Genomic DNA, 27,381 nt, shown 5'->3' with positions numbered 1-27,381 from the left:
GGAGCAATGTTTCCCTTGGAGCCCTGAAACGTTCCTTCTCCTGCTCCGCACCCTCCTTTCCTGTCATGTCCTCTCCTTGGGGCACATCCAGGGCATGCAGTGACCTGCCTAATCCCTCTGTACCTGTGTGTGGCAGGACCCTGCGGCACAACAAGGCTGATCTCTGACAGAGCAAACCTAGCCTGGTGCGTAGAGTGGGACCTACCTGTAAAGTGGGACCATACTCCTTGCACATAGGGTCCCTGGGAGTGTGACCATAGGGAATCCCGCCTGCAGGTACCTCCCTCTCCCAGTACAATCCTCAGCAGGGATGCACTCCTGGCACAGGGCAACACCAGGCATTCCTGCTGATTTACAAGAAAAATAAACAGCTAGAAAAGAAAATGCATATTCTACATCCCTGGCTCCCCTCTCTTCCCTGTGTTGTGACTACTCCCTGCCCAGGCACAGCCAGATGCTGCCCAGGGCCTTCCAATTTCAGGCTGTGCAGTACCCAGGGTGGGCAGCTTCCTCAGGGCTAATAGGCACAGCCTGCAAAGGAGAGCTCAAAAACCCGTGTGATGCTTAAAGGACACTTCACTCAGTAAAGAGGAATGTGAGTCCCACCCAGGCAGGAGCAGATGGGCTGGAGTTGGCCCTTCAGAGAGAGGGTTTTGGCTCCCCGGAGCAGTTTGCTCAGCCCAGGACGCTGCTCCCATCTTAGGGCTGGGCTGCATCTTGTCAAGGCAGTGCAGGGACAATACTTGCCCTTGCAGACTGGGCTCTAGCCCCACAGCTGATGTGCAAGAGCAGAGCTGTGTGGGGCTGGGACAGGATCCCTGGTGAGATCCTCTTGGGTGGGTGTCCCCCAGGGAGACCCTGTCCATATGGCACTCTGCTCCTTCTGCCTGGCATCTCTCCGTCCCTGGCCTCACCCGGGATGCTGTCACATCCGTCCGGCACAGGGTGCAGCACAGACCAGAGCAGCTTCCAGCCTCCTGCCTAGCAGCCTCTGCCATCCCCGCACAAGGCACCGCAAACGCCGGTCACGATGTCTCTGACTGTGCAAAGCGCTGCTGCAAACCCCATTCCTTCCTGCCCCCCGGCCCTCTCTGGCCTCTTCCCTCCCACCTACAACCTCCACAGTGCCGTGTCCTCCCCGTGCCCCGGGGCTGGGAGACTGGCAAGGTCCCAAAAAGCACAAGCCTTAAGTAGGCTTCTCCATGCAGAACAGCCGTGGCGTCCTCTGCTCGTCCCCACGGCCTCTCAGGTGGAAAGCCCAACAAGCCGCCCTGCGACACCCGGGGGCACCCATGGGCCGCCCCGGGCGTGACTCCCTGAGCACTCGTCACTCCAGTCGAGCCTCTGTCAGGCCCTGGGAAGAGCAGCCCCGGCCGGGGAGACGGGATGGAAGCCTCAGTCCTGCGCCGCCCCCGGGAGCCCCCGCAGCCCTGAGAACGCTCACCCACCCACGGGCTCTGGGGGAGCGCTACCCCTGCTCCCACGGCTGCAAACCGCAGGGCGCAGCGCCGCGAGCCCACTCGGAGCGGAGGGGGCACCCCTCGTCCTTCGCTTCCCGTCCCCGCACACACCGGGGTCCCCCCCCACACACCGGGGTCCCCCCGCCCCTCGCGGTGACTGGACAGGGGCTCGGGAGGGCGCGTGCGTGCGCGGCACTGGCGGCAGCGACGGGCCGGGGGGGCGCGCACGCACGCAACACGCACGCGCTCGCGGCGGGCGGGGGTGGGGGGGAACGGGACGCCTCGCGCACGCGCAGAGGCGCCCCCACCCGCCCGCCGCCGGCGCAGCCGCCCCCGCCCCCGCTCCCGCTCCACCGCCGCGGCCCCCGCCCCGACCGCCCCCGCCGCCGCTGCTCCTGCTGCCGCTGCCGCCGCTGCTCCGCCGGTTCGCGGCGCGCCCGCCCGCCCGCCTCTGGCCGCGGCGCTACCCGCCGCCCCCCGCGCCGGAGCCCGCGGCGCGCCGCCCATGCGAGACCCCCGCGGCCCGGGCAGCGCGCAGCGACCCCCGGCCGGGCCAGGCATGTGAAGATGTCAGTGGGCTGTGCATGCCCTGGTGAGTGGCGCGGCGCGGGGCGGGGGCGGCCCCTGGGGCCGGGGTCCCCGTGGCATCGGGGCTGGGTGGGGAGCTGGGGGCCACTTACGGGGTGGGGGCCCCTGTGGTGTCGGGGTTTGGCTGTGGTGCTGGGGTCCCGTGCTGTTGGGGTACGGCTGTGGGGCTGAGTCTCCTAAGAATGGGCTCCGGGGCCCGGCTGTGGGGCTGGGGTCCCCACTGCAATGATGTTGCTGTCTTGCTTTGGGGCTGGCATCTCCAGCTGCAGGACTGGGGTCTCCATGGTGTTGTTGCTTGGTGTCTCCATGGCTTTGGTGTTGGGGTCTCCGTGGCATTGGTGTTTGGTGTCTCCATGGCATTGGTGTTGGGGTGTCCATGGCATTAGTGCTTGGTGTCTCCGTGGTATTAATGCTGGGGTCTCTAAGGCATTGGTGCTGGAGCCCAGCTAGGGGGATGGGTTCTCCATGGTACTGGTCCCTGGGACTGCATGGCATTGGTGCTGGGATCTGGCTATGGGGCTGAGGTCTTTATGGCATTGATGCTGTGGTCTACGTGACACTGGTGCTGGCATCTGGCATTGGTGCTGGCGTCTCTGGTATTGGTGCTGGGGTTTGGTTATGGGACTGAGTTCCTGGGGCATGGCTGCTGGGAGCTGACTACAGCACAGGGGACTTTTCAGTGTAGTTGCTGAGGTTTGGCCACAGTGCTGGTGCTGGGGATAAGCTGTGGGTGTCAGCAAGGTGTGGGGACTGGAGTCCTAGTCACTATGGTGTGGCTATCGGGTCCAGCCATGGGGTTGGGGTTCCCATGGCATGGGGTGTTGAAATCCAGCTGAAGGGCTGGAGTCCCTAGAGCATGGATGCTTGGGTCTGACTGTGGGATTGGAACCCATGGTCCTGGGGTCTGGCTGTGAGGCTGGAGCCCTGTGCCATGGGTTCTGGGATGTGGTTGTGAGGCTAGGACTCTGTGGCATGGGTGTTGGCATTCCTATGGCATGGATGCTGAGATTTGTAGGACTAAGAGATCTGAGACTCAAGAGCATGTCGTGGGATGCTGGTACCAGCCTGGAACTAGGACCCCACAGGCAGAGTGCTGCAGGGGCATTGGGCAGGCATGCAGGTGGCACTGTGAAGAGTGACCCCAAAGTGCCCCTGTGGCCAGGGCAATAGGTCTGTGGGGTGCCATAGCTCCCTGTGTGGATATGAGGCACAGTGCCCCTGCAGAGGTTTGGCAGTGTTGCTGGTGAACATGGATGCTGTGTGGCCCCCAGCATGGCCATTGTGCTGGAGAGCTACTTCCTAATTCTGGAGCCTGGAGGCTAGCAAGGCTGCAGAACTACATAGGATGAGTGTGATGAGTTGGTACGGTCTCAGCACCTGGGAGGGTGCTGCCGCAGGGATACTCATCTTCACACCTGGGCTTGGGGGCAGGTTTGGGGCAGCTGGCCTGGCTGCATCGCCTGGTGCTGTGTGCAGAACCTTGCTGTGCCAGGAACAAGGCAGGGCAGGGGTCTCAGAGGGCTGCTGGAACCGTGTCCAGCACCAGGTCCCCGTGGCTCTGGCCAGCAGATGGGGAGCCAAGTTTGGGGGCCCCTGGGGAGGAGGTTCTGCCATTTCCCTGGGCATCTGGCATATGAGGTCCCTGTGGGGGGACAGCAGCGACACTCCTCAGCTCAGCTCCCTTGGCAGCATCCCTGCGGTCCCGAGAGAGCCTCCTACCAGGCCAGAACCCCATGCTGGGGGGCAGTGGGGCGCTGTGACAGCACACGGTCCCCGTGCCTCCCCTGGAGCCGTCTCTGCCGAGGGGTTTGCAGCTGAATAATCGGGGTAGAGAAGGGGTGCCCCTGCGCGGCGGCCCCCCGCCCCTGCTCTGCCTGAGCCTCGCCACCGTGTTTCTATGAAGGCAGGCGGCCCCTTCCCCCATCCTCCTCCTCCTCCTCCATCTCCCACTGGAAGCTGCCAGAGCGCTGCTTCCTCAAGCAGAAAGTCACGTGAACCTCCCTGCGAGCCAGGCCGAGCAACCACAGCACCCGCCCCGCAGGCACCCCGCACCGGGGGCACGGCACCCCTCCCGCCGCCCCCGGCCTTGGCGGGGGTCCCACCTCGGCCCGGCGAAGGCCGTGCGACGGCCCACGGCGGGGCCCCGTCGTATTCCCCAGGAGCTGGCCCCGCGCCACCGGGAATGTCATCGGCATGTTGGTGGGCGCAAAGAGGGGGGTCCTCCCTCGGTGCAGTGATGTGGAGCCGTGGGGTAACCCTTCACCTGGGAGTATCCCTGTGGATGGCTTCATGTGTTGCGTCCCCCCCGCGCCGCCCCTCCCGCTGCTCCAGGGCAGGGAGGACACGAGGCTGCCGTGCAATGTTCGTGTGCCCCCCGCCTCTTCCCCCGCTCCCCCGCCGGGGCTGGGTGGCACATCCAGAGCCTGCGCCCCCCTCCCCCTTCTCCTCCCCGGACTGTTTATCGGAATATAGAAAAAACAAGCTCTGCCGCTGGCCTCCCGCCAGCCAGAAACATTTAATGAGCCGCTCTGCCCAGGCTGCTCTTCAGGGCTGCATTAACTTGGAGGAGTTTCCTGCTTGGGAGCTGCTGCTGGGGGGGTTTTGGCTGCCCCCCTTCCATGTTGTGCCCTCCCAGAGGAATGATGTACTCCTTGCCATTCCTGGGGGTGCATCCTGCCCCACTGCAGCTCCTCTCACACCCCTCCAGAAATGTTCCCCCGCTCCTTTCTTCCTCTCTGCAAGAGCTTTGGAGCAGGGAGGCTGCTCAGCTGGGAACCTGATGCACTCCTGTGACCGAGGATGGTGGGGAGCTGCTGGGGCCAGTGAAGGGCTGAGAGAGGCTTTGCCTCCCACCTCAGATGTGGAGAGGTGAGCAGCAAGAGCATAGTGGGCTCAAGAGTGGAGGTGGCAGAGGCTGGGGCAGCAGCTGGCTGGTGCTGGTGCCGGTGGTGCTGTGCCCAGGGCTGCTTGGACCAGGGCCGGCAGACAGGTCTTGGCATCCAGACCCCAGCGGGCCCCTAACCTCTGGGGGCACCTCTCACTCTCCCAGCATGCTCTGCACTTTCTTTCTTAATTGTTTTTATTATTATCATTATTTTTCCCCCTGTAGTGATGGTGTCAGTGCAGAGGGGGAGGAGGGGAGCAAACCGAAGTGGAGCTGTTCTCCCTCCCTGCAGGGCTGGCTCCGGCTTCATGGCAGGGAAGCAACTTTCCCAAGGTCAGCACCTTCCCTGAGACACCTGGCAGAGAACCAGCCTGTGCACCCCTCTGGCAGGAGGGAGAGCTTCCCAAGCCACATGCTTGAAGTCCCGGGATGGACATGTCCAGCCAGGGCACGGCCCATTGCCGTATCCCTCCCTTCTGCCGAGCTGGCGCCGTGCATCCCCCACCGTCACGAGGCCGAGCTGTGCCACATGCCTTCTGCGACAGATGCGCTGGGAAAGGGATGGCAGCGAGCGGGCTGAGTGCCGCTGCGGGGGGGCCGGGCAGCCTGACCTGCGTGGGCTCTGGCTCCCAAACATTCCCAGAGGTGCCTGGCACCTTGGGCTGCCCCTGGGCCTGTTGGGGAGGAGAGGAGCAATAGGGGTTCCGAGGCCTCTTGGTGCGTATCAGCGTGCTCTAGTCCAGGCTTTCTTCATGTTAACAGTGATGTTGGGATGAAACATGTTACTTGTCCTGTCCTCCTCCTGACATGACTAGTCCTGTCAGGCTAAGAGCCTGACTGTAGATACTACATGTGCTGCGTTGCCTGCCACTTCTGGCACGCTGTGGCAAAGTCAGGATGGGTTTGACGCTGTCTAGTGCTCAGCGAGGGGATTCCTCAGGGGTCCTGTTGCTGGTGTGAGGTACCATCACAGCGCTCCTTGGGGCCAGTGCAAGCTCACCCAAGATTTGCCTGGAGAATCCCGGATGGATTAGTGCCACACCAGTGCCAGCGGGTTCAGCACTGTGTATTTGCACTGGGCCCCAAGTTTATTCCCGGAATGTTGCTACCTGCTGGACACAAACTGCTATGAAAGCTGCTCCCTGGGGAGTGAGGGGCTGCTCCTGGGGGATGGGACCTTCAGGGCAGGGAGGTACCCTTGTGACCCTGGAGGGCTTATGGCCAGGAATGCACTGGCCAGGTGGCTGTGTGCCCCCAGGCAAGGCAGGAGCCAAAGCAGCTCAAGTGTCCCCTGCCCATCCTTTTGCTGATCACTGGATTTCATGCCACCCTCTCCTCCCCCACTCTGCTCTGAGATTCTCCCGCCATATCCATGTTGCTAGAACATGCTCAGGTGTGCCAGGAGCGTGCTGGGACACTTGGGAACATGGTGCCCATGCACAACTGCTGTCACTATGTCCTGGTGCACCAGCTGCACTGTCGATGAGAGCCCCCAGCTCTGTGCAGGGTGACACTGAGCCCCGGGGCTGCCGTTGTGCACGGTGTGGGTGCCCGGGGAGCCGTGGGTGTGGGGACAGCTCCCCGGGTGGTGGGGTGCAGGCAGGATGGGGCTGGGTGACCGTTATCAGCTGCCCGCAGGCTGCAGCTGTGGTTTCCTGCCGGCGCCGGGGGGAGGGTGCTGGGGAGCAGGCAGGGCTGCCAGGGGGCTTCTGGGCCCCACCTGGAGCTAGGATAGTGGTAGCAGTCTACCCCTCTCCCAGGGTCTCTGCTGGGCAGGGTTGGGGTGGCTGCAGCAGGGGTGATGCTGGCAGGTTTTTGGGAGGTTCAGTGCTGCGTGCTCATGGGCATGTGGGAGAGTGGGCTGTGCACTGGTGTTGGATGTCCCTTTTGAGCAGGGGTGCTGGTGGGGCTCAGGACTCTCCAAAGCTGTCAGACCAACCTCCCAGTGCAGCTCACCCCCTTCTCTCCTGGGCAGGTCATGGATTGGGATGAACGTTAAACCCCAGGCGTAATCTCCACTGTGGCAGGCGCTGGCCCCTGTCCAGCCCTGACCCGCCCTGCCCGCAGGGCGACTGATAACACCCTGCCCACACCCCTCAGCTGCTGCTTCCTTTGGGGGACCCTGTGGGATGTAGCTCCTGCTCCTCTTCTGCACGGTCTCTCTCAGCCCTAGCTTTATAGAACCACAGTCAGGTAGCATAGGTTACCCTGCACCAAGGTGACGATGCTTGTGCCCCAGAATGGCCCCATGGTGAGAGGGTGGCAGGCAGGGGGTGGGAGGGCCCCTGCCTTCTGCAGGAGCAGCAGCCTCAGGCCCTCTACTGCACACCAAGGGACAGGTGTTGTGGATGCAGCCAGGTTTCTGCAGTACAGCCCAGGTGACTGGACATAGTACTTGCAGCCCAAGCCAGGCTGGGACATGGGTGATGTTGGGATGCTGGACCATTCTGCAGTTGCGCCAACCTCTGCTCTGCCATGTGCATTCTCCTCCAACAAAGGTCTTGTGCAGCCTAGGGGTCTCCCTTCCAGGGCAGGGGTTGCCCCTGGCTGCTGTGAGTAGCTGCAGGGTGGTGAGCGCCAGCTTTTGCTCACATCAGCTCCCGCCTCCCCACTGGCAGCCCATGGCAGCTCGTGGCATTGCAGGCACGCAACTCTGCTGGGCATGGGGCAGGTCCAGGCACCCCGACCTGCCTGCTCCAACTGGCCCAGGGTGAGCCCAGGGCAGGGGCAGGCAGGAGCACGGCAGCGGGAGCTCTCTCCCTGCCGGGGATGAAATGCAGAGCTGCTGGAGGAGCCTGATATGCAGTGTTGCGTGGAGTTGGGAATGGGGGTGCCGCCTGGGTATGGGGAGCGCCAGGCTGCCAAAAGTCCTTGCGGAGGGGCATTTCCCTGCTGAGGCTGGGGAGATGTTAATATGCTCCTCCCAGCTTGGTGCCCCTGCCAAATCCTTGGGCAGCCACGGCATGCCGAGTCGCCGTGCCTGCTGCCAGCGCGTGCGCAGCAGGAGGCTTGAACGCTGGCAGGGTTCTCCCCCAGAACCCCAGGCTGCCCCCGAGTGGAATAGATGGGGCTCTGTGTCAGTCCCTACAGGAATTAGACCTGGAGCTGTGGGAGCTGCCATCACCATGCCACTGTAGCTGTGTCCCTGCTTGGCCTAGCTGGTGGGGAGGAGGCAGCCGCTAACAGGAAGGACACGCATGTTAGCAACGAAAACACGACAGTGAGAGGAAGCAGAAGCAATGCATTATTGATGGAGCTATTTGATGCTGCTATATTCGGAGAGCTGCTCTGGAGTGTTCAGCAGCACCGTGTGGGGGGGTGGCAGAGGGTGGGCTCAGCTGGTGGAGAGTTACCTGCTTCGAGTCAACCATGTACAGCAATGGCCCTGTAAGATGTCCCTTACCTTCTCCCAGGGGTGCTTCCAGCATGGAAGGGCACCATGACATATGTCCCCAGGAGGGATAGCAGCCTTAGTGGGTGGGTGTTTGGTGGGTGGCAGCTCCTGGCTATGTAAATCTGTTATGGATACCAAGTATCCTCTGTGGCTTGGGAGAGGAATGGAGGGGGACCAGGGTGCTCTCCTACCAGGGCTGAGTTCTTGGAGTTGCAGTGCTGAGTGTTGAGGATTCTGCTTTGGCTTCTCTTTGAAGCAGAAGTGCCTATCCCTTGGAGGGTAGATGTTCTTCTTGGAGGACAGAGGGCAGGCACAGGATGCTGGGGCTGTGCAGCCATGCTGCGTGTCGCCCCCTCCCTGCTGTGGGTTCCCAGGCCAGGAAAGGGGCTGTAAAACGAACCATTCTTGTAACATGAGAGAATCCACCTGGAGGCTCTGGAGGAGCCTTAAAACCCTGCAGCTCTGGCAGGCTGGCCCTGGGCTTCCGCAGAGGAACTGGGGCTCACTGCTGTGGGTGGCCATGCTGGGGCTGAGCTTGTGCAAGATGTGCATTGGGATGTCTCAGGGACACCACAGGAACACAGTGGGACATTTCTCTGGTGCTGGTGCCACGGGGAAACCCCCTTCTGGCAGGACATGCCAAAGCTTGCTTGTGGACTGCACCTTCCCCTTGGAGTCTGTGGGCAGCCCAGTGGTGATGAGGCTGACCCACCACACCAGAATGAGGCATGATGTGAGGGTGGACACCCCATACGAACCTCATGCACTCCGGGGTTCTGCACCCCACTGTAACCTTTCTCCACGTCCTCTTGTTTTGGAGGAGATGGGCACCAATGCATGTGCTTGGTTGCTGCTTGTCCACTGCTCACATATTCGGATTGATTTCTCTGTCCCATGCAGGATGCTCAAGATGTGACCCTTTAACTTCCCATCCTCCTCTGGCAGCTTTTTCCCAGCGCCTTGGCATTATTTCTGCCTCTGGGTGTCTGAAAGTGGTTCTGGTTTGGAAGGGTTAATCCCAGGAGCCCCCAGGATCTGCTGCCTGCCTGGCATGACTCACCATGTAGTTTCCAGCCTCCCCCAAACCTCCTCTGGAGAGATGGAGCTGTGGCTTCTCCAGCCAAAAATGGAGGCCCCTCCTGTCCCAGAACTCGCTTTTTATCTGGTCATGCATAGCTTTAGGGGGGAGAGAAGCCCCTCCTTGAGAAACAGGGAAACAAAGCATTTTTCTGTTTGAATGATGGTAGGATTTGAGGGGTTGGCTCTTGTGTTCTGGAAAGGGAGGTGCTCCAGGATGCATGCTGTGCTGCACTGCTGCAGGCTGCATCTGAGGTGCCCAGCTCTGGCTGCTATTTGGACAAGTCCATGAGGTTTGGAAGTGCCATGCCAGTCCATCTCCCAGTGCAGGCTGTGCTGTTTGTAGAGCTAGCAGATTTTTATTATTATTTTTTATGTAAGCGCGTGTCCGTGTCCCTGCTCTACGCCTGCGCTTGCCAGGGCCCTGGCTGGGTGTCAGTGTGAGCATGCCCTGCCTCCTGCCCCGCTCACCTGGGATCCCTCACACACACTCTGCGGGCACACCAAGGCATGGCCACAGGGATCAGAGAGACCCGGGCATCCCCTGCCTACCCTGGTCCCCACTGGGCCCTTCCCATTCGTTTGCCTGGGATGTATCCCTGTGCTCACTCCTGCTCCTGAGCTGCTGCCAGCTCCCTGGGCTGAGACCTGTCCTGGGTGTTGGATCAGGGCTGGACTTCAGGGAGACCAGGCAGGCATGGGGCCCTTGCTAGGGGGAGAGTGGAGGCTGCGATCTAGGGGATGCAGTGCCCTGCCACAAAAACTGGGTAGCCCTCTGCTCCCCTCGCAGTGTGGGCATGAGCGCATAGTGAGGAAGGGGCTCCCCCACACCGTTCCTGCCACACACACTCCCCAGCTGCATCCCAGCCCTTCTGCTCTCCATCCAGCATCTATTTAATTATTAACTCGGCTATAACCATAAACAGCTGGGGCTGCTGCAGCCACGTGGACCAGTCCAGCACTGTCGTCAGAGCTGAGCAGGGACACGTGAGCAGTCCCGGAGGGCTGCTGAGCCCTGGGATAAATTGCTCCAGGCATGTTTGCTGCGGATGCACTGGGCCAGGCCATGGGGCCTGGGGATGAATGGGAGCTGCTCTCTGGTACCAGGAGTCTCGAATATGGGGACAAAATGCCCCCTTTTTCACTGTCTTGCAGTATTTTGCAGTAGCAGTATGGTGTTGAGTGCTGGTGGGTGGTTGTGCCTCATGTGTCTTTGTGCCTTGGAGTGGGAACGGGGTGCAGGTGGACTGTGTTGAATGGCCTATCTTGGCCAGGAGGGCTGTGCCATACCATAGCTGCCACCAGCATTGCAGCCAGCAATTTTTTTTTGGCCTAATGACAATGGGGGTCAGCATGCTGCAGCCCCATCTCACCCAGTGCCATGAGCTTTGGGCTGGCAGGAGGACAGGCAGTGAAGGGGCAGCATGCTGGGGCACTTGCAGCATCCCTGTGCCCAGTTATCAAGGCACTGACAATGGGGGTACCTCCAGCTGCATGTGTCTTTCACAGAGCAGGACGTCACAGAGGTTTTTAGGTTTACAGTGAGTTTTTCTCTTTGTGAATCTGGGGTTCACAAAGAGTTCTGGTCTGTTTAGCCATGTGCCTGTGGAAAATGATACTGCAGGGTAGCCTGCAAGAGGAAGGGGAAATCATGATGGTGTGATGTGGAGCAGAACAGGGTTGGAGCCTCACTCAGCTGATGAGTGTGGGGGACAGGAGTGAGGGGATGCTGCCTGTCCCTATTCAGACAGCAACATGGTTGGGGGAGCAGGGTCCCCAGTCTTCAGGTGCAGGGCTTTGAGGGTGCACAAGCACAGAGGGGAGGACACCCCCAAAACCTCATGGATGAGGTTTTGCACCCACCATGTCTGCTCTGCTGGGCAGGGGGAGGGAAGCAAGTGTGCTTGGCAGGACCCAACTGGCCGTACCTGCATTACCCCAAGGCTTGGGGAGGGGATGAGGTGCGGGCCTGGCCCTGCAAGCAGGGGGATGTGGGAGGGTGTGCATGCCCCAGGCATGGGTGCACACCCAGCCGGAGCTGTGCCGGGAGGCGTTTGGGAAGGCGTGCAAGTGCATGCTAGCCCATCGGTGTGAACACCAGCCCGTGTGTGTGGGGTGAGCTGTGCCAGCACACGTGTGTGTGTGAGTGTGTGTGCGCGTGTGTGTGTGTGAGTGTGTGCATGTGCTGAGCCCATGGGCTTGCCGGCTGGGCTGGCAGCAGAGGTCTGTGCCAGTCTGACTTGCCAGGGCAGGAGTAGAAGCTGGAAGGGGCACATGCGGGGCAGAATGGGAATGGGCAAATTGGGAATTTTTTTTTTTTAATAACGGAAATTTTCATAATGGAAATTTTTGTAAAATCTCCGAACTGGAAGAGGTTGCAGTTTTATAAAGGAAAGGACACCCTGAGGGTATGATGGCAATTGCAAACGGGAACATTTTATTTTTCATCCCCGCTCCCAAACAAACCGGTTGTGTTTTTCTTTTCTCGTCCATAACTGGGGGAGAGGGAAACAAGTTTCAAAAAGAAAAAAAAAAATCCTGAAAAAACTTAAGACACCCCGAAACCAAGCTAGGAAAAAGATCTATTTTTATTCAAACTTTCGTAGTAGGAAAAGAATCCTTGCCCCGGCTGGCGCCGAGCTCCTCAGCGGGACGCGGCTCCCGCATCCCCATCGCGGGGAGCGCCCGGTACCGGCTCTCCGGGGACCCCCTTTCGGGCATCACCCCTGGCCCGTGGGCCCCCGGGCGGCGCGGGGCGGGGGAGCCGGTGCGGGGGGAGCGGGCCCCGCCGCCGCCGCAGCCATTGTGGTCCCGGCCGCGGCGCAGACAAAGGAAGCGCCCCCGCCCCGCCCCGCGCCCCGCCCGCCCCGCCCCGCGGCGGCCCCGCGCCGCCCGCCCGCCGCCGCCGCGCCGCCGCCGGACCCCCGCCCGCCGCCGCGCCGTGAGTCACCCCGCCCCCCCGCGCCCCTCTTCCCCCCCGCGGAAGTTTCCCGGTCCTCCCCGCCCCGGTGGCGGCCCCGCTCGGGCGGCGGAGGTGAGGGCCGGGGTCCCGCCTGCGCCGCCCCCGCGTCTGCGAAGTTGTGCGCGGCCGCACCGCGCCGCCGCTCCCCACCGGGCCCCCGTACGGCCCGGGGTCCCCGCGGCAGCCCCCTGCCCGCCTTCTGCTCCCCTGGCCTGGCTCTCCCTGTCCCCAGCTCCCCTCTCCCTCCTCGGCTCCCCTCTCCATCCTTACCCAGTTCTCCCGTGCCTCATCCCTCCCCAGCTGCTCAGTGCATCCTTGGCCCCTCAGCTCGTTCCCTCCCCTCCAGCTCCCATGTCTGTCCTTCCCCTCTCTGCCCGTGGTGTTCCTCCCCTGGCTCTCCTTTTTTTTCACCACATACGGGGTTCTGGAGCAGCACCCCCAGCCTGGTGGGGTGCTGCCCAGCAGCTCCTATGCCCTGCTGTGCCCTGCTCCATCCCACCCCGTGGCTCCCTTTGTTCTTCTCTGGGTTCCTTCCTCTGCCGAAGCCCCTTGACAGCTGCCCCACACCCTCCTGGTCCCCCTGTGTGTGCTGTCATGGGGTTTACGGGGCCAGTGCCCGGCTCTGGGGGCTGCTCACCCGCTGCTCCTCACTGCTTGTTGCAACTTCATCCTTGCTCGCAGCTCAAAGGGTCCCGCCAGCCTCCCATGGGCACCTCAAAGGGAGTAAAAGGTCCAAGGGGTGCAAACACATGAGGGCCACACTCATTCTGTCTTCTCTCAGAAACTGCTTTGCCGGGTGTCTAGGCTCAGAGGGCCATGGGCACAAGGGGCTCATCCTCCCTTGGCAGACAAAGCACTGGCTTGACCCAGGCCAGCCAGAAGTGGGGACCAAGCTGAGGGTGAGCACAGCATCCTCTGGAGTGGGGAAGACTCAGCGGCTCCAGTTTAGGAGTCAGCATGCATGCCAGAGCTGCGGAGGGGTGTCGTAGCTGGGCGGGTGTTTTCCTGGACCTCCTTTGGCAGAGCCTGCTGTGCTAGGCTGCCCTGATCTCGGGGGGCTGGCCTAGTAGTCCCTGCCAGCCTGCTCAGGATGGGTGATAAGCACTGCTGGGGCTCCCTTGGCTTGGGCAGCCCCAGTCCCATCACTACAGCCTTAGCTGGCAGAAGCCAGGCACCCTTGTCAGGAACCTGCCCAAAGCCAGTGCCACACCAGGAGCCAAAACCAGAGGTGTCAGCCACTCCCAGGGTGAGATGTGAGCAAAGGCTTCCAAGGCTGTGGGGTCTAACACCTTCTGGGGGCACACAGTGTGCACTTACTCTACACTGCAAACCATCACCTGCTTTCTTCTTACCAGCAGGGTCTGAGCCTGCTTGAGGCTGGGTCAGGCAGGTGTGAGAGCAAACACCCATCCCAGGGTCTTCCCAGTTGTTCTCCACATGCTTTCGATAGCACCTTGTCTGAGCAGTTTTGCAGCAACTCCAGTGATGGTCAGGTACCAGCTCTTACTGCTTCTGTTCCAAGTATGGGTGAATATGTGTCCTTTTTCCTTTAAAGCCTTAAGTTTTGGAGTATTCTCATTGTGGAGGAATTATGGTTTTCACTGAAGGAGAACTGAATATGATCTTTCCACTCCTGACACTGTAGAAATCCTGGGTTTGTGATCTGAGCACCCCTTAAAGAGTGAGTAGTGCTGAGCAGAATGACACATAATTTGTGTTGCTTCAAAGAGGAAAACTTGTGATCCAAGGAGGACAGGCTGGTGCTGGAAGGTTTGGTGACACAAAGGTTGTGCTGGCGTTTGGTGACTTTTCCCCTCACCAGGAGCAGGTCACAATCCATGTGAAATAGGAAAAGGGCAGTGAAAAGCTACAGAAGTTCAGTTGAAGCAAAGGTGCCCCAGGCTGGGGACCTGGAGCCTCTTTCATCTTCTTTTCAGAGAGCAGTGATAGCTGGTGACCCTGAGCTTGCTCAGCCCCTCGGGATGCAGAGCAGAGGATGATAGGGACCAGTCCAGCCCCAGGAACCCTTCCCTGTTCTGTGGCTCGCAGGGTGGCACTAGTGCTTGGCCCAGAGTGGTCTCTCGCAGTGTGCCCTCTTTCATGTGCTTGCAGCTCTGCACTGGCGTGAGCTTGACATCTGCATTAACAATATGAAGCTAAAGTCCTATGTGGTGGCAGAGCAGGACAGCACTTCTCCTGGCCCTCTCCCTTGGAAACCTCTCGTCCTCTGAGTGATCTGGAGACAGAGTGCTCCCACTGTTGTTTGCTCCGTGTGTGTGTTCATGGGTTGTGACGCATGCCGCAATGAGGTTTGCTGCCCCGTGGGTTGCTGTTGTTTCGGGTGGAGCTGTAACCAGGGTTGCTGGGGTAAGAGGGTTTCCCTGGGGCTGGGTTCCTCATGCCTTCAGGAGCACCAGGCAGGTGTGTTTTACCATACTCTGTCCTTTTGCTTCCTGGGGTTTTGGCCCCATCCCGCACTGGTTGTCCAAAGGGCTGACACCAGTGGCAGCATGTGCTGCCAGTGCAGTGGTGCGAGTCTAGCAACAGCTGCGTTTGCTCTGTCCCCAGTGCTGCCGGCAGCCTGCCTGTCCCTCCTTCATCCGCTCCCGTGTTGCCTCTTAAACAAGGACTGAGAAGAGAGAAGTTCTGCCTGAGCAGGAGGGCAGAGGCTTGCCCTGGTGGCTCGAAGGAAGCAATGGAGGTGCTTTGTAAGCTGCACTGAGTAGGTTCCTGCCATGCTCGCACTGTCCCTCCTCTCCATGGGCATCTGTGAGTGGTCCAGACCCTGTGGCAGCCGCTGGCTGTCGTGGTTTGCCCCTGGCGCATGCTGCCCCGGCGAGGCCAGCTGGGTCCTCGCTGCGGGAGTTATCCAGCTTTTTTCCCCCCTCCAGAGCGGGCGTCTGGCCGGCTGCCAGGGCTGCGGGGCTCCTCCTAGGAGGCAACATGGAGCAAGGCGGCCGGCGGCGGCGGGGCCGCGGTCTCCGGAGACTACGCGTCCCAGCGTGCAGCTCTCACGCGTTGGCAGCGGCAGGGAGCAGCGGGAGCGCAGCGTTGCATCCCGGGATCGCGAATCTCCATGCGCCACGTGGGGCTGACAGCCTCCTGTGCTCCGAGGAGCGGCACTGCGGGTCCTGCCGGCCCGGAGGATCGCTGTGCATCCCCCTCTCTCAGTGCAAGGACAGGCCTCAGCCTCTTGCTGCCACTTCCCCGCACTGTGGTCTCAGCTCCAGCTCTCCCGGGCAGTTCTTGTCCCTGTGGAGGGCTGCCCTGAGCAACAACCCCACAATATCATGCAGAGCTGTGTAGTTTTGCTCCACCATGTGCATGGCAGGCAAGCAGCCTGAGCAGGGATGTTGGCTTCATGTTCTGCAGGGTCATCAGCGTGGTTAGCTGTAACTGAGTTTTTCTGTGTTGCCGCAGAACCTAGAAAACCTTTGATGATGAAAATCCTGGTTTGTCAGGAGGCTTTTATTCTAGGTGTGCTGACAGGGGTTTTTTTCCAGCCCCATGGTTCCCACACGACATAGTTAGTTTTTTTGCCAGTGCTGCACCAATGCATGCTGCAGGAGGGATGTGAGCCTGGTTGCTGCAGGGTGGCAGGGCCCCAGGGTAACTGGATCTGGGAGAGAGGGAAAGTGTCTGAAAATGTGAAAGGTGCATCCCTGAGGCTGAAGCTGACAGCGTTTGATTATGGATTGTCTTTGAGACAGTGAACTGAAAGGAGTAATTAGGGACAGTGGGATATTTCCCTGAGAGTTGCAGGAAATGACTGCCTCGTGGTAAGTTGATAGTAGTGGAGCTGAAACTGGGTTATCTGTGGGATTGCATCTGGGGCTTGCAGCCTTGGACGTGATTCAATTTTCTGACTGTTTTGCAATTGGCAGGGTGTGCTTTTCTCCCTTTTTCCCTCCTGGAGAATTCCCCGTCTATGTGTCTGAATCATCTGAGGAACAAAATGGGAAAGAGGAGACTCCTGCTGTCCCTAGGTACTGCAGTTCCCTGGGGCTCCAGCCGAATGTCCAGCTCCTGAGGATGCCTTTGTGGGAGACCCTGGAAGAGCTGGGGCTGTGGGACTACACTGAGCCCTGACTGGAATCCACATTCCGGCCAGGTTCTCTTCACCTGGTGCTTTCAGATAGCCCTGCTTTGCAGCCTGCATCAAGATTGTCCCTTTGTAATAATTAGCTGCAGGTAATTATCCCTTCTCTGGCTGTCCCCCTAAATTTGTGACCCGATCTGCAGAGAAGAGCACCCTTGGGTTCAGATGCTTTGTGTGCTGCTGCGGGGGACTTTTGTACTAATATTGCAGGATGTGACCTGGGGCTGGGACACCATGCACAGCCACGTGGTGTGGTGCAGGCAGGGAGGCAGCTTGTGGTTCAGATAAGCTCTGTGAACGGGTTGGATGTGCAGCTTGGGAAAAGTGAGAGAGTAATCCCTGCATGCAGCTGGGCAGGCAGCGATGCGGGTTTTGCCTTTGGACAGGCCAGGGCCAGGCAGTGTCCTGGCTGGGGTCAGCCTCTGGATGCTGCTGAGTCTGTGGCACATGGTCTACTCCAAAAGTGGTATCTCCTCTTCCCTGGAGAGCCCAGTCTCCTGGAAGCTTCAGCTTCATCAGTTCTGCATTTTTAAAGCAAATGGGGTTTCTGCAAGTTGATATTGTCACTGATAACATCTCAGGCCATATCTTGGTGAGTTCCACCTGGGTTCCTGTGGGCTTAACAACGGCATTGGAGTTTGTAACTGGCCTCTCTCAATCCCCTCTATTCCAAAGAAAAGGAGAAAGAGGAGGTGAGGGCAGACCACGGACTGCTCCATGTCCCTCTGCCTTTCCCAGTCACTCTGAATACTTCTTGTTTGGCTCCTGGCCCTGCCAACTTCCTGGGCACCAGGCACTATCACTGGGCAAAACCACGTGAATTCTTTGAGACGCTGCCCTGCACCAGTCCCAGATAGTACCCTCATGCCTGGGAAGATGTATTTCTTCCTGCTATCAGGGCTCCCACACGCCATCGAGGCAGCCCTGCGAAACAATGCCGCTATTTACACTTTAAAGCCTCGTTGGGCAGCCAGGAAGCAGGAGCATGCTGGGAAGCAGCGGCTGCCTTCAGCAAGGCTGGCCTCTCTTCTTCCCGGGCTGCTGGGAGGAGCAGGACGCTCCCCGGCTGAGCTCTAACCCTGTGGCCCCTTTCAAGCCTACTTTTTCTTTTTTTTTCATCATTTATATTTTTCGCCTCTGCCTTGCTGGTGAGCTTTGCTGCTTGCACAGAGAGCGTGCTGGCTGCCCAGACAGAGATGGCTCCTGTCCGGTAGGGGGGCACCGATTCTTGCCAGCGGCCACAGGTATAGGAGGAACAAGATGTTGATGCTGCTTTGCCTTTGTCCTCAGCAGTTCTTTGCTCTTTGATGGGGAACTGAAGTTAGGGGAGTTCAGGCAGGGACTTTTCTCCCTGCTTTCCACATCCCTGGCTCAGGCAGCAGCTCCACGATGTTGGTCTCAGCTCACAGTACCCTGCTATCTCCTGGCTGTGGTGGCTCTGTGAGGTGTCCACTGTGCTTTGAGTGCCGTGGGAAATCTGATGTTCCGCAGCTCTGTGAGCTTAAATAGAATCATTCCTGCTCCAACAAACCTACTGGACAGTGCACTGGACAAGCTTTCCCCATAGGGCTGATAGTTCACAAGCAGGGACAGCAGAGTAGAAGGCATGTGGAGAGTTTGGCAGTGCTGGGCTGTCCATGAGTCATGGGCAGAGCACCTGCCTTGTGTTCCCTGGGCGGGCACCCACCTGGAGCTGTTTAGTTGCCCACGCTTTTGCAGCGGGTCTCGGACCTGGCCTTGGTGTAGGATGCTGGGCTGTGAGATCCCTTCATGGGGCTCCCTTCTCCTGCACCTCCACGCTGAAGAGGAGCAGTGGAACCGCCCACCTGGCCACGGGCACTGCACTGTTTGCCCAGACCTGCCTGGGCCAGGAGCTCACCAGCTGCAGTGTCAGCCTGATTTTTTCCCTTGCTGAATGTTTTGTGTCGCTGGGCCAGCACCTGTGAGCGGCTGCAGGAAGTATCTTCTGTTGCCTTGTGTTGCACAGGGGCATTGCATGCTGCAACCAAGCAGCATCCCTGTTTGCACCAAGCCTGCTCAGATCCTGTGCCAAAACAGCAGGCAGAGCAGGGGCATGCAGAAGCACCAGCTAGGGCCAGGCTCTTGGCTTGGCTTGGGAAGGGCCACATCCTGCAGGTCTGTGTCCCTGCACCTGGCTGGACAGGGCTTGCAGGCAGCTGGGCAGTGTGAAGGAAAGAGGTGGTGATGGAGGGATGCCCCAGACCAGGCAGCATGACCTGTGGCGAGTAAAAGTTGGTGTTTCTGCTGCTGTAAAGAAATTGTGTTAATTCATGTAATGTGTGTAGTGTGTCTACAGTGAATGTAGAATTTGACAGCTTGTATCAAATCCTAAGGCTGTTGTTAGTGTTATTTCAAGCCACTGAATCCAGTGACATATTTTACGCTGCATTAAAAATAATAGTTGGTCAGGATACCAGTCTTGCTGAGGTCACCTAACAGACTCCACTCCTCTAGATCCTGACGTAGGTCACTCAGTAGAGCTGTAAAAGCAGAGAGTGTCCATATTAACCTGCTGGAAAAGGCCCAGGATGGAAATGGAGGCTTGGGTAGAAGTGATGACCTGGCTCATCTGCTGTCCCACCTCCAGCAGCAGGGAGCTAGGGAAGAGCATGTGAAGGACAATGGATGGAGAGTGGTGTGTTTCCCTGGTGTCACTACCCCAGAACTTCCTGCACCCTGAGAAACAAGATGGGACTGAAGACAGCAAGAAGCCATGGGAATTTAGTCTTCCCATGTCTCATCAGTGAACAGAAACAAAGAATTGAAGGATGAGACCTGCTGGGTCTGATTTTTTTTCTGCCCCTCAGAACATGATGACCAGAAACAAGTAGTGCTCCAGCCACTGCTGTCTCTGCCTAATGAATCTGTTTGTTTTCAACAATAGTTTGGGAGTTTGGGGAAGTTTCCTATGCATTGAACATGCTTCAGTGTCATGTTGTATAACAACAGAATAGAGGAAATGGAAATGCTGTGTTTCTAGTACAGTTTGGGCTGAGTTATTATGTCTGTTAGGCTCAAGTTTATGTGGATAAAGCAGAAAGCAAAAACTCCTCTGCAGCAGCAACTGACCATCACCGAGCTCCCTGTTAATTGTTTTATCTATGAAAACATTACTGAATGCAAGGGGCTGACATTATTAGCAGCCATATGAGAAATTGTGCCATGTCCCACTTATCCTCATTGCGGGCAGGCCAGGAGTGGGAACAGCGAGCCACGGCTGAGTGTCTGGACTGGCTCCAGCTCCACAGGACTGGTAGATCCTGGTGGGTTCAGCTGCTGTGGGGAAATGTGGTGAAAAGACCCCAAGAAAACCAAGAAGTAAAACACATATTTCCCTTGTTGCAAGTGTGATTTAATGCTCGGGATGTGACCCCTCTATTTTTGACCAGGCCTTGCTCAGCAGTGTCTGCAATCCCTGTGAATGCTGACTTGGGGTCTCAGATGGCTCGGCAGGGGTGAAGGGGATGCCTTGGTTATTCACCCCTGTTGGCTAATGAGCTCTTTGTTGCAACAAGCTGGATATCTTGAGTCCCTTTGCTGGTGGCACTGCTTTCCTTGACCCTAGTGCTTTTTGCTGCTCTCCTGTATCCATCATGGTCGAGCTGCTGCTCCGATCCTGTCCCTGCACCCTTCTGCGCAGCCTGGCCGTGGAGTGGAGCCAGAGGGGCAGTGGTGTGTCTGGCGCCTCTGGGACGCTTCCCTCCGCTGCGGGGTTTGCTTTCTGCAGTACCGGGTGGCAGTGCTGGCGGTTCGTGGGCGTTGGGAAGTGCCTTCCCAGGGCTGTGTGCGGGCGGGCGGCGATGGGGATCCCGCCTTGGCCCCGACTGCAGCCGTAGCCCGGCGTGTTGGGCTCCGGGGCCCCCGCCCGCGGCGGGACGGGCAGACGTGTCTGTGCGGGCAGGGCCGGCTGAGCCGGTGGAGCCGGAGCTGCCTGGCAGCCCGCCCGCTGCTGCGCCCATCCAGGTCAGCCCGTCTGCCCGCCTGCCTGCCGGCAGGGAGAGAGCCGCGTGCCTCAGCAGCATCCTGGCGCAGCGTGCCGGGTCCTGCCGGCCGCGGGGCGTGCCGGGGCTCCTGCGGGGCTCAGGAGCCGTGCTGGCGGTTCCAAGGGAACCTGCCCTTGTGGTGGGACTGGGCTGGTGAGTGTGGGAGCCCCTGGCTGCCCCCTAAGGAGCCTGGATGGGGCTGGCTCTGCCCGGCACACCTAATGCCTTCTTTTGGCAGGTCTGGGCCCCAGGTTGCTTTTAGGGTGTGTGCTGGTTTCACACATCATGTGCTCCGTTGCAGACCCCATCACACTCCATGCCCCTCTACGGGCTCCCTGTCCTTTGCCCTGGTGCTGTGGTGGGCAGTGAGGCTTTGGGGTGGTTTAATCACAGCTGGGGGCTGTTGTGTGGGATCTCTCTGTCCGCCTGGATCCGGGTGGCCACTGGCCTGCCTGAGCGGCAGATGGTGGCTGCCTGGGGACCCGCCATCCATCCCTCCGGGCGATTATTCACCCGTCACCATGACGATGGAAAGGTCAGCGAAAAGATCCTGTGTGATTCCCGGGTCGGTCAGTGGGATTAGGAGCAGTGTGGGAGGGAGGGCTAGGGCCCAGCCAGCCCCTCTCCAGGCTCACCAGCTGGACTGTCCCCCTCAGGCACATCCCCAGAGCCCAGCCAGCTGAGAACTGACAAACTTTGGGTTCCTGTGAGAAACCCTTGGGATGGGGTTGGGCCCCTCTGGCTACTGATCCTGAGAGTTCGGCCTTGACCCTGTGAGTTCCATCCTGCACAAGGGAGGCTTAGAGCTGTGTGTGGGATGAAGGAAGTGGGCTGACATCAGGGGGAAGCAGAGGAGGGATAGGGCTGTGCTGATGGAAGCTTGATTGGTCCTGCATCCTTCATCCCCTTCCTCCTCCTCCTCCTTGCAGCAGCAGAAAGGTGTCTCTCCTTGCAGAGTGACCCATGTCCCCCCTCTCTCTTTCCTCTCTCTCTCCAGGCTGTTCCTCTAAGTCATTCAAGCTGTACTCGCCAAAGGAGCCCCCGAACGGCAACGCCTTCCCCCCCTTCCACCCAGGCACCATGCTGGATCGAGATGTGGGGTGAGCTGGGGCCCAGGGAGGGATCTGCAATGTCGAGGACAGTCTGCAGTTTGCACCCCAGTGCATGGAGTTCAGTTAGCACAAGAGCAAAGAGGGCATTGGCACAGGCACAGATGATAGTAGGTTGAGAATGAGTGATATCCAGAATGAAGGAAGGCTCCAGGTCCTGAGCTCTGTCAGGCCAAGCCCTTTGCCTGGCCAAGCCCCTGGGATGACAGGGAGCCCTCCCAGCTGCTGCCAAAACAGCCCCTTCTTCAGTGTCTGTCCTGCCTGGCACCAGTCACTGCTGCAGAGGAGCTGGGTCTGTCCCCAAGGAGCAGTTGGCTAGGTCCCAGGGGTGGAGCAGCCAGTGATGTGGGATCAGAGCCCAGTTTTGGGATACAAGTCGCCCCATGGGGCTGCCAGATATTAGCAACCAGAGTACAGTCTGCACTGTGGGGAGGGTCTCACCTCCAGAGAACATGACTGCCTGCTGTAGCCAGGGAGGGAAGAGCTGTGGTGAGCAGGGAGATCCCTGCTAGCACTGACAAGTCTGCATCTCTTTCCACTGCTAGACCTACTCCTATGTACCCACCGACGTACCTGGAGCCCGGAATTGGGTAAGCATGGGGTGCTGGTGTGGACCCTGCTCGGGGGGGAGCTCGTGCCTGTGGTGGGGGTGCCTCAGCAGGGCCAGCGTGCTGGCTGCCTGGGGCTGGTGGGGCTTGCTCAGACTCTGTCAGCCCTGGAGGGGCTGCATGTGTTCCCCCTGTGGGCTCAGGACCCCTCCACACCCTGTGGTTGCCTTCCCTTCTGATGGCTTGCTGTGCTCTCTGGGCAGGAGGCACACGCCGTACGGGAACCAGACCGACTACAGGATATTTGAGCTCAACAAGCGGCTGCAGAACTGGACGGAGGTAGGCAGCTGGGAGAGTGAGGGTTGGCCAGGGCAGTATTGTGGCAGTGGGGGCCCCCACCGCCTTCTCCCACATGTGGCTGTGGGACAGGGCTTATCACCCGCATCTCTGAGCACTCAGCTTGGAGCACACAATGTGGGTTGAGCACGTGGCTGCTGTGCCTGGCAGCCAGTGTCTGTCTGTCTGTCTCTCCTCCCCATAACGTAGCATCTCTCTGCCATTCCCAGGAATGTGACAATCTGTGGTGGGATGCCTTCACCACAGAATTCTTTGAGGATGATGCCATGTTAACAATCACTTTCTGCTTGGAGGATGGACCAAAGAGATACAGTGAGTACCAGCTTGAGCCCTGCTTCCTAAGGGCATTGCCCTTCAGCAGAGGACAGTTGTGTGCTCAGGGGGAGGTGGGTAGGGTGTCAGAGCTCAGCTGTTTCCAGCCAGAAGGTGTGGGGGGACCGTCTTCATGTACATTCCAAGGAACACCTCCGTGAGCCGGGTTTACTGACCTTATTTTCCTCCTTCTCCTGCTGCAGCAATTGGCCGGACTCTGATTCCCCGTTACTTCCGCAGCATCTTTGAAGGGGGAGCCACAGAGCTCTACTACGTGCTCAAGCACCCCAAGGAGTCCTTCCACAACAACTTTGTCTCGCTGGACTGTGACCAGTGCACCATGGTCACCCAGCACGGCAAGCCCATGTTCACCCAGGTACTGCCTGCGCCCACGGCTTCTGCTGCCCCTCCTGCCTCGGTTTGTTGTGCTGTCTTGGTGGCTACAGTCACACAAAGCTGTGCATTTTGGGCTCGTGGGTATGGCTTCTGCTGAGGCTCCTGAGGAGCAGAGGCAATGAGAATGTTCCAGCAGTGGGTTCCCGGGGGATCTGGTCTGGGGGAAGCTGGGGCAGCCTGTGCCTGACCCTGTGCCCTGCCTGCCTAGGTGTGTGTGGAGGGGCGGCTCTACCTGGAGTTCATGTTTGATGACATGATGAGGATAAAGACGTGGCATTTCAGCATCCGCCAGCATCGAGAACTTATTCCTCGCAGCATCCTTGCCATGCATGTGAGTACAGCTCTGGGAGTTCCCCTGGCCATGAATGACACAGGGCTGCTGAGCTCCTCGGGCTGCTGTGCAGGTTGGGGGACCTCAACCCAGTCCTGCATCTCAGGCCAGGCCACGGGAGGGCTGCTCCCAGCCTAGATGCACCTGAGCCTTCTATCCCTGTCACTCCTAGGCACAGGATCCCCAGATGCTGGACCAGTTATCCAAGAACATCACACGCTGTGGGCTCTCAAACTCCACACTCAACTACCTCCGAGTAAGTGTGCAAGAAGAGGGGTTTGCAGCTCTGCCATGTCTTGTGCTCTCAGCTGCCTGATGCCTGGCTGCCCTGGGGTGTGGGTAGGCTGCAAGGCCAGCTTTGCAAAAGGGGTCTTGCAGAGGGGCTGTAGAGAGCTGTGGGGCAGTGGGTCTGCTGAGTCCCACAAGCTCATGGCGTGGCTTGGGTCATTGCAGCACAGATGCCTGCCTGTAGAGGGGTTAGGGTTAGAGTTATGGGGTCTCCATTTTGCTTGGGCTCAGAGCAGTCTAACCCAGAGTCTGTCTGCTCTCTGCAGCTCTGTGTAATCCTAGAACCAATGCAGGAGCTCATGTCACGGCACAAGACCTACAGCCTCAGTCCCCGGGACTGCCTCAAGACTTGCCTCTTCCAGAAGTGGCAGCGGATGGTTGCTCCACCCGGTGAGTTTCACACCGCCTGCTGTGTTGCCTGGAGGTCTCTGGGACTGCCTGCTCAGGCCCTGCCCTCGGTGAAGGCTTCTCCCTGCCCCACAGCTATTCTTGGCCTTGTTTCATGAGGCTGGGGGTGATGAACCAGGCATTTGGCTTCTTTCTATGCTGGTCTGCCTTCCCAGTGGGGCAGAGCAGGGCTGCAGGCAGCCAGTGCTCCCTGCCTGGGGCTGCCAGCTCCTGGTGGAAAGCAAAGCTGGGATGGGAATGTTCCTGTCCCCTCACCTGTGCTCTGGTTTGGGAGGACAGCAGAGCTGTGGAGGTGCAGAGGGTGGTGATACAGCCTGGAGTGGGAATGTGGTCCTTGAAGTAGGGTTTGCATAAAAGGGCCTGGGGGGCACCAGTTTCCCCTTGGTGGGACTGACCATGTATGTCTCCATCCTCTACCAGCTGAGCCAGCACGGCAGCAGCCCAGCAAGCGCCGGAAAAGGAAGATGTCGGGGGGCAGCACCATGAGCTCTGGTGGGGGAAACACCAACAACAGCAACAGCAAGAAGAAGAGCCCAGCCAGCACCTTTGCCCTGTCCAGTCAGGTACCTGTAAGCATCCCGTTTCCATTCTCTCTTCCTCCTCTGGGGTGGAGGGGAGGGTTCTCCGCCCCTGCCCTTGGGAGCTGCTAGGGGGAGACCCCCAGGGATTGCCCATCTGAGCCACCTCAGTTCTTCCCATGTGATGGGGAAAAGGAGGGGGTGTCCCAGCTGCCTTCCCTGAATCCCTTTGCTGTCCTGCAAGGGAGTGAGGATGTGTTTGCCCCACTCAGTGCCCAAGTTTGGGTTCTGCAGTGGCGATGAGGAAGCGGCCCTACAGCTGGGGAAAGGGGAGGTGCTGATGAGAGGGGGGTCTAGCAGCCCAGGCTCCCCCCACCTCGATTATGTTTCGGGACCGTCTCCCCTTTCAGGATGTGATGGTGGTAGGCGAGCCCACGCTGATGGGGGGGGAGTTTGGGGACGAGGACGAGCGGCTCATCACCCGGCTGGAGAACACGCAGTTTGACGCCGCCAACGGCATCGACGATGAGGACAGCTTCAACAACTCGCCGGCGCTGGGGGCCAACAGCCCCTGGAACAGCAAACCGCCCTCCAGCCAGGAGAGCAAGTCAGAGAACCCCACGTCGCAGGCGTCGCAGTAACGGCCCCCCCGCCGCCCCGTGGACTCAGTCCCAACCAATCTACCTGTACATTTGCAACGGAGAGTGACTGGGGAGTGGCGAGGTACCGGGGGCGGATCAGCGCCGCACGGATGATGGGGTGCACGGCCCTGGGGAGCCCCCAGCCGCCACCCCCGCCGCCTCCCCGCACCCCACACCTGCCTCCCTGACGGACCCCAGGGCAGGGGTGGGTTTCCGGGGCCGTAGCTTCATTATTCCCCCTTCGCTTTCCTTTTCTGCTTCTTGCCCAGAGAGCTTCTCATCCCTGTCCCAACATGCCCGACCCCTCCCTGCTGAGTGAGGGGGAATTAGTGGGGAGGTGTTGGCAGCGGCTGGCGTTACCAGATGCCGTGTGCTGGGGTCTGGCACAGCACGGAGACCCTCCTGTCCCCTGGGCCCTGTGGCTGGTGTTTGCTGAGCAGCCACTTGAAGTGGGATTGCACATCCCTAGTCCGACGTGGAGCTTGTTGGGAGAGGCAGTGATGGAAAGCCTTCCCTGTGCCTCGGGCTCTGCCGTGGAGCTTCCTCTGGCCAGGGTCAGATCCTGCAGTGCTGGGATGGTGTTGAGGATAGGGCCCTGTCGCGTTTTCCCACTCTCCTGCACCTTCCCCTTCCCCTCGCTCCCCAGAGCGAGAGCGCAGCACAGCCATGGGGGGACTCTTGTATATAGGAAGTGCGTGGTGGGGGACCAGGGGGGCACGGAGGACCTGCGGCTCTGCTGGAGCAGCCGGTGCCCTTGTTCCCTGCCTGCAGCCCCTGTGTTTCCCTCCACCCTGCGTGAATCTGCCTGGGGCCCCTTTGCAACCCCTGGCTCCTGGTACCTCCTACTTTTGTCTTTTTTTAAGAAAAAAAAATAATATTATTAAATTGTAAGTTTAAAAAAAAAGAAAAAAAATGGGAAAATACCCCCTCAGCCCCCTTGCCCATTCCCCCCTCCTGCCCTGAGCCCTTTGACCCTGTCCTGACTTTTGTACAGGCTTCTTCTCTTGGAAGTCTCATTTTATATCCAGTTCGGAGAGCTTCAAACCAAGGAGAGACTTTGCAGACTTCCTTTCTAATCCCTCCAGAGGCCGGGGGGGGGCAGCCCCCCGCCTCCCTTCTCAATGTAAATCTTGTGTGCTGTTGTCCCCGCTCCCCCCTCGGGTTCGTGTACCTCGTGCTTGTACATTTCCGCGCTGTAGACAGTGTGTACGATACTGTTCTTTCAATGTGTTATCACTAGAGCAGGTGCCTCCATTGATGTTAGGGGAAACGATGAGAAAATAATTTTGGGTGGTTTTTTTTTTTTTTTTTTTTTGGTTTAAAAAAAAAGAAAAAGAGAAAAAAAATAATCCCTTCCAAGGCTTTTTCCAAGGAGAAGATGGGAGGTGCTGGGGGAGGGTGTTTGTGCTGACTAACCAGTTCACCCCAGCAGCCTTGGAGTGGAGTTTTGGGGAAAGATGGGAGTCCAGGCTGCCGCGGGAATGCCCTGGCATGCCCCGTGGTGGGGCTGCAGCAAACGCTGCTGTGGGGGGGGACTGCCCTAGTGGGGGTATAAGTGTGTGTAAGAGTGTGTGTGCGAGAGGTTTGTGTGTCTGTCTGCGTGCGTAAGGGGACCCGGGGCAGGCGGAGCAGCCCTGAAGTTTGGGGGAGTGAGGGGTGCACTCCATTCTCTGTCAGTTCCCCCCAGTTCCCTGCCGGGGATCCCACAGTCTGTGTCCCCATGAGGCTTGGGGCTGGCAAGTGTCACTGAGGGCCTGCCTGTGCCCGGGGGCTCTGGCTGCTGCAGGGGTGCTACTAGCACCCCATGCCATGCCCTCTCGTGGGTGAGACTGCAGGAGGTTGCTGAGATGGGGTGGGGGACACCCTGTGTGTCCTCGCCTCTGCTGTCCCTGTGGTTGGGCAGGGAGACAGCCTAGAGTCAGCCCTGCTCTGATCTCAAGCTGAAGATCCCTGGAGAGATGCCTGTGTTGGCTCCTGTGTGCCCCCTGGGCAGGCCGGAGGTGGA

General features: G+C 59.3%; 1 protein-coding gene across 4 annotated transcripts; it reads left to right on the top strand.

The window, feature by feature from the left end:
* Positions 1–1,815: 1,815 nt before the first annotated feature.
* On the top strand, positions 1,816–26,725 carry LDB1 (LIM domain binding 1). 4 transcript variants are annotated; one of them, XM_063405476.1, is made up of 11 exons: positions 1,816–2,052; positions 21,466–21,568; positions 22,123–22,167; positions 22,389–22,464; positions 22,692–22,794; positions 22,998–23,170; positions 23,399–23,521; positions 23,694–23,777; positions 24,076–24,199; positions 24,638–24,780; positions 25,146–26,725. In XM_063405476.1, the coding sequence occupies exons 1-11, from the start codon at positions 2,028–2,030 to the stop codon at positions 25,374–25,376; spliced, it is 1,230 nt and encodes a 409-aa protein (XP_063261546.1). In that variant the 5' UTR covers positions 1,816–2,027; the 3' UTR covers positions 25,377–26,725. The 4 variants fall into 4 exon arrangements, with proteins under 4 accessions (XP_063261546.1, XP_063261545.1, XP_063261543.1 ...); XM_063405475.1 differs by having other exon boundaries at positions 1,818–2,052; positions 24,638–24,786; XM_063405473.1 differs by lacking the exon at positions 1,816–2,052 and adding an exon at positions 12,323–12,344 and having other exon boundaries at positions 24,638–24,786.
* Positions 26,726–27,381: the final 656 nt, after the last annotated feature.

This window comes from Prinia subflava, chromosome 9, assembly GCF_021018805.1.
Source record: "Prinia subflava isolate CZ2003 ecotype Zambia chromosome 9, Cam_Psub_1.2, whole genome shotgun sequence".
NCBI classification, from domain to species: Eukaryota; Metazoa; Chordata; class Aves; order Passeriformes; family Cisticolidae; genus Prinia; species Prinia subflava.
This window is presented reverse-complemented; position numbering and strand designations above follow the sequence as displayed.

What these genes read in the sequence shown, in the direction of transcription:
- LDB1 (XM_063405475.1), top strand. Translation starts at nt 2,028, where the DNA reads ATGTCAGTGGGCTGTGCATGCCCTG. An exon ending in GGATGGACCAAAGAGATACA is followed by an intron (nt 22,795 to 22,997) that starts GTGAGTACCAGC and finishes CTCCTGCTGCAG; the next exon opens with CAATTGGCCGGACTCTGATT. An exon ending in GCGGATGGTTGCTCCACCCG is followed by an intron (nt 24,200 to 24,637) that starts GTGAGTTTCACA and finishes ATCCTCTACCAG; the next exon opens with CTGAGCCAGCACGGCAGCAG.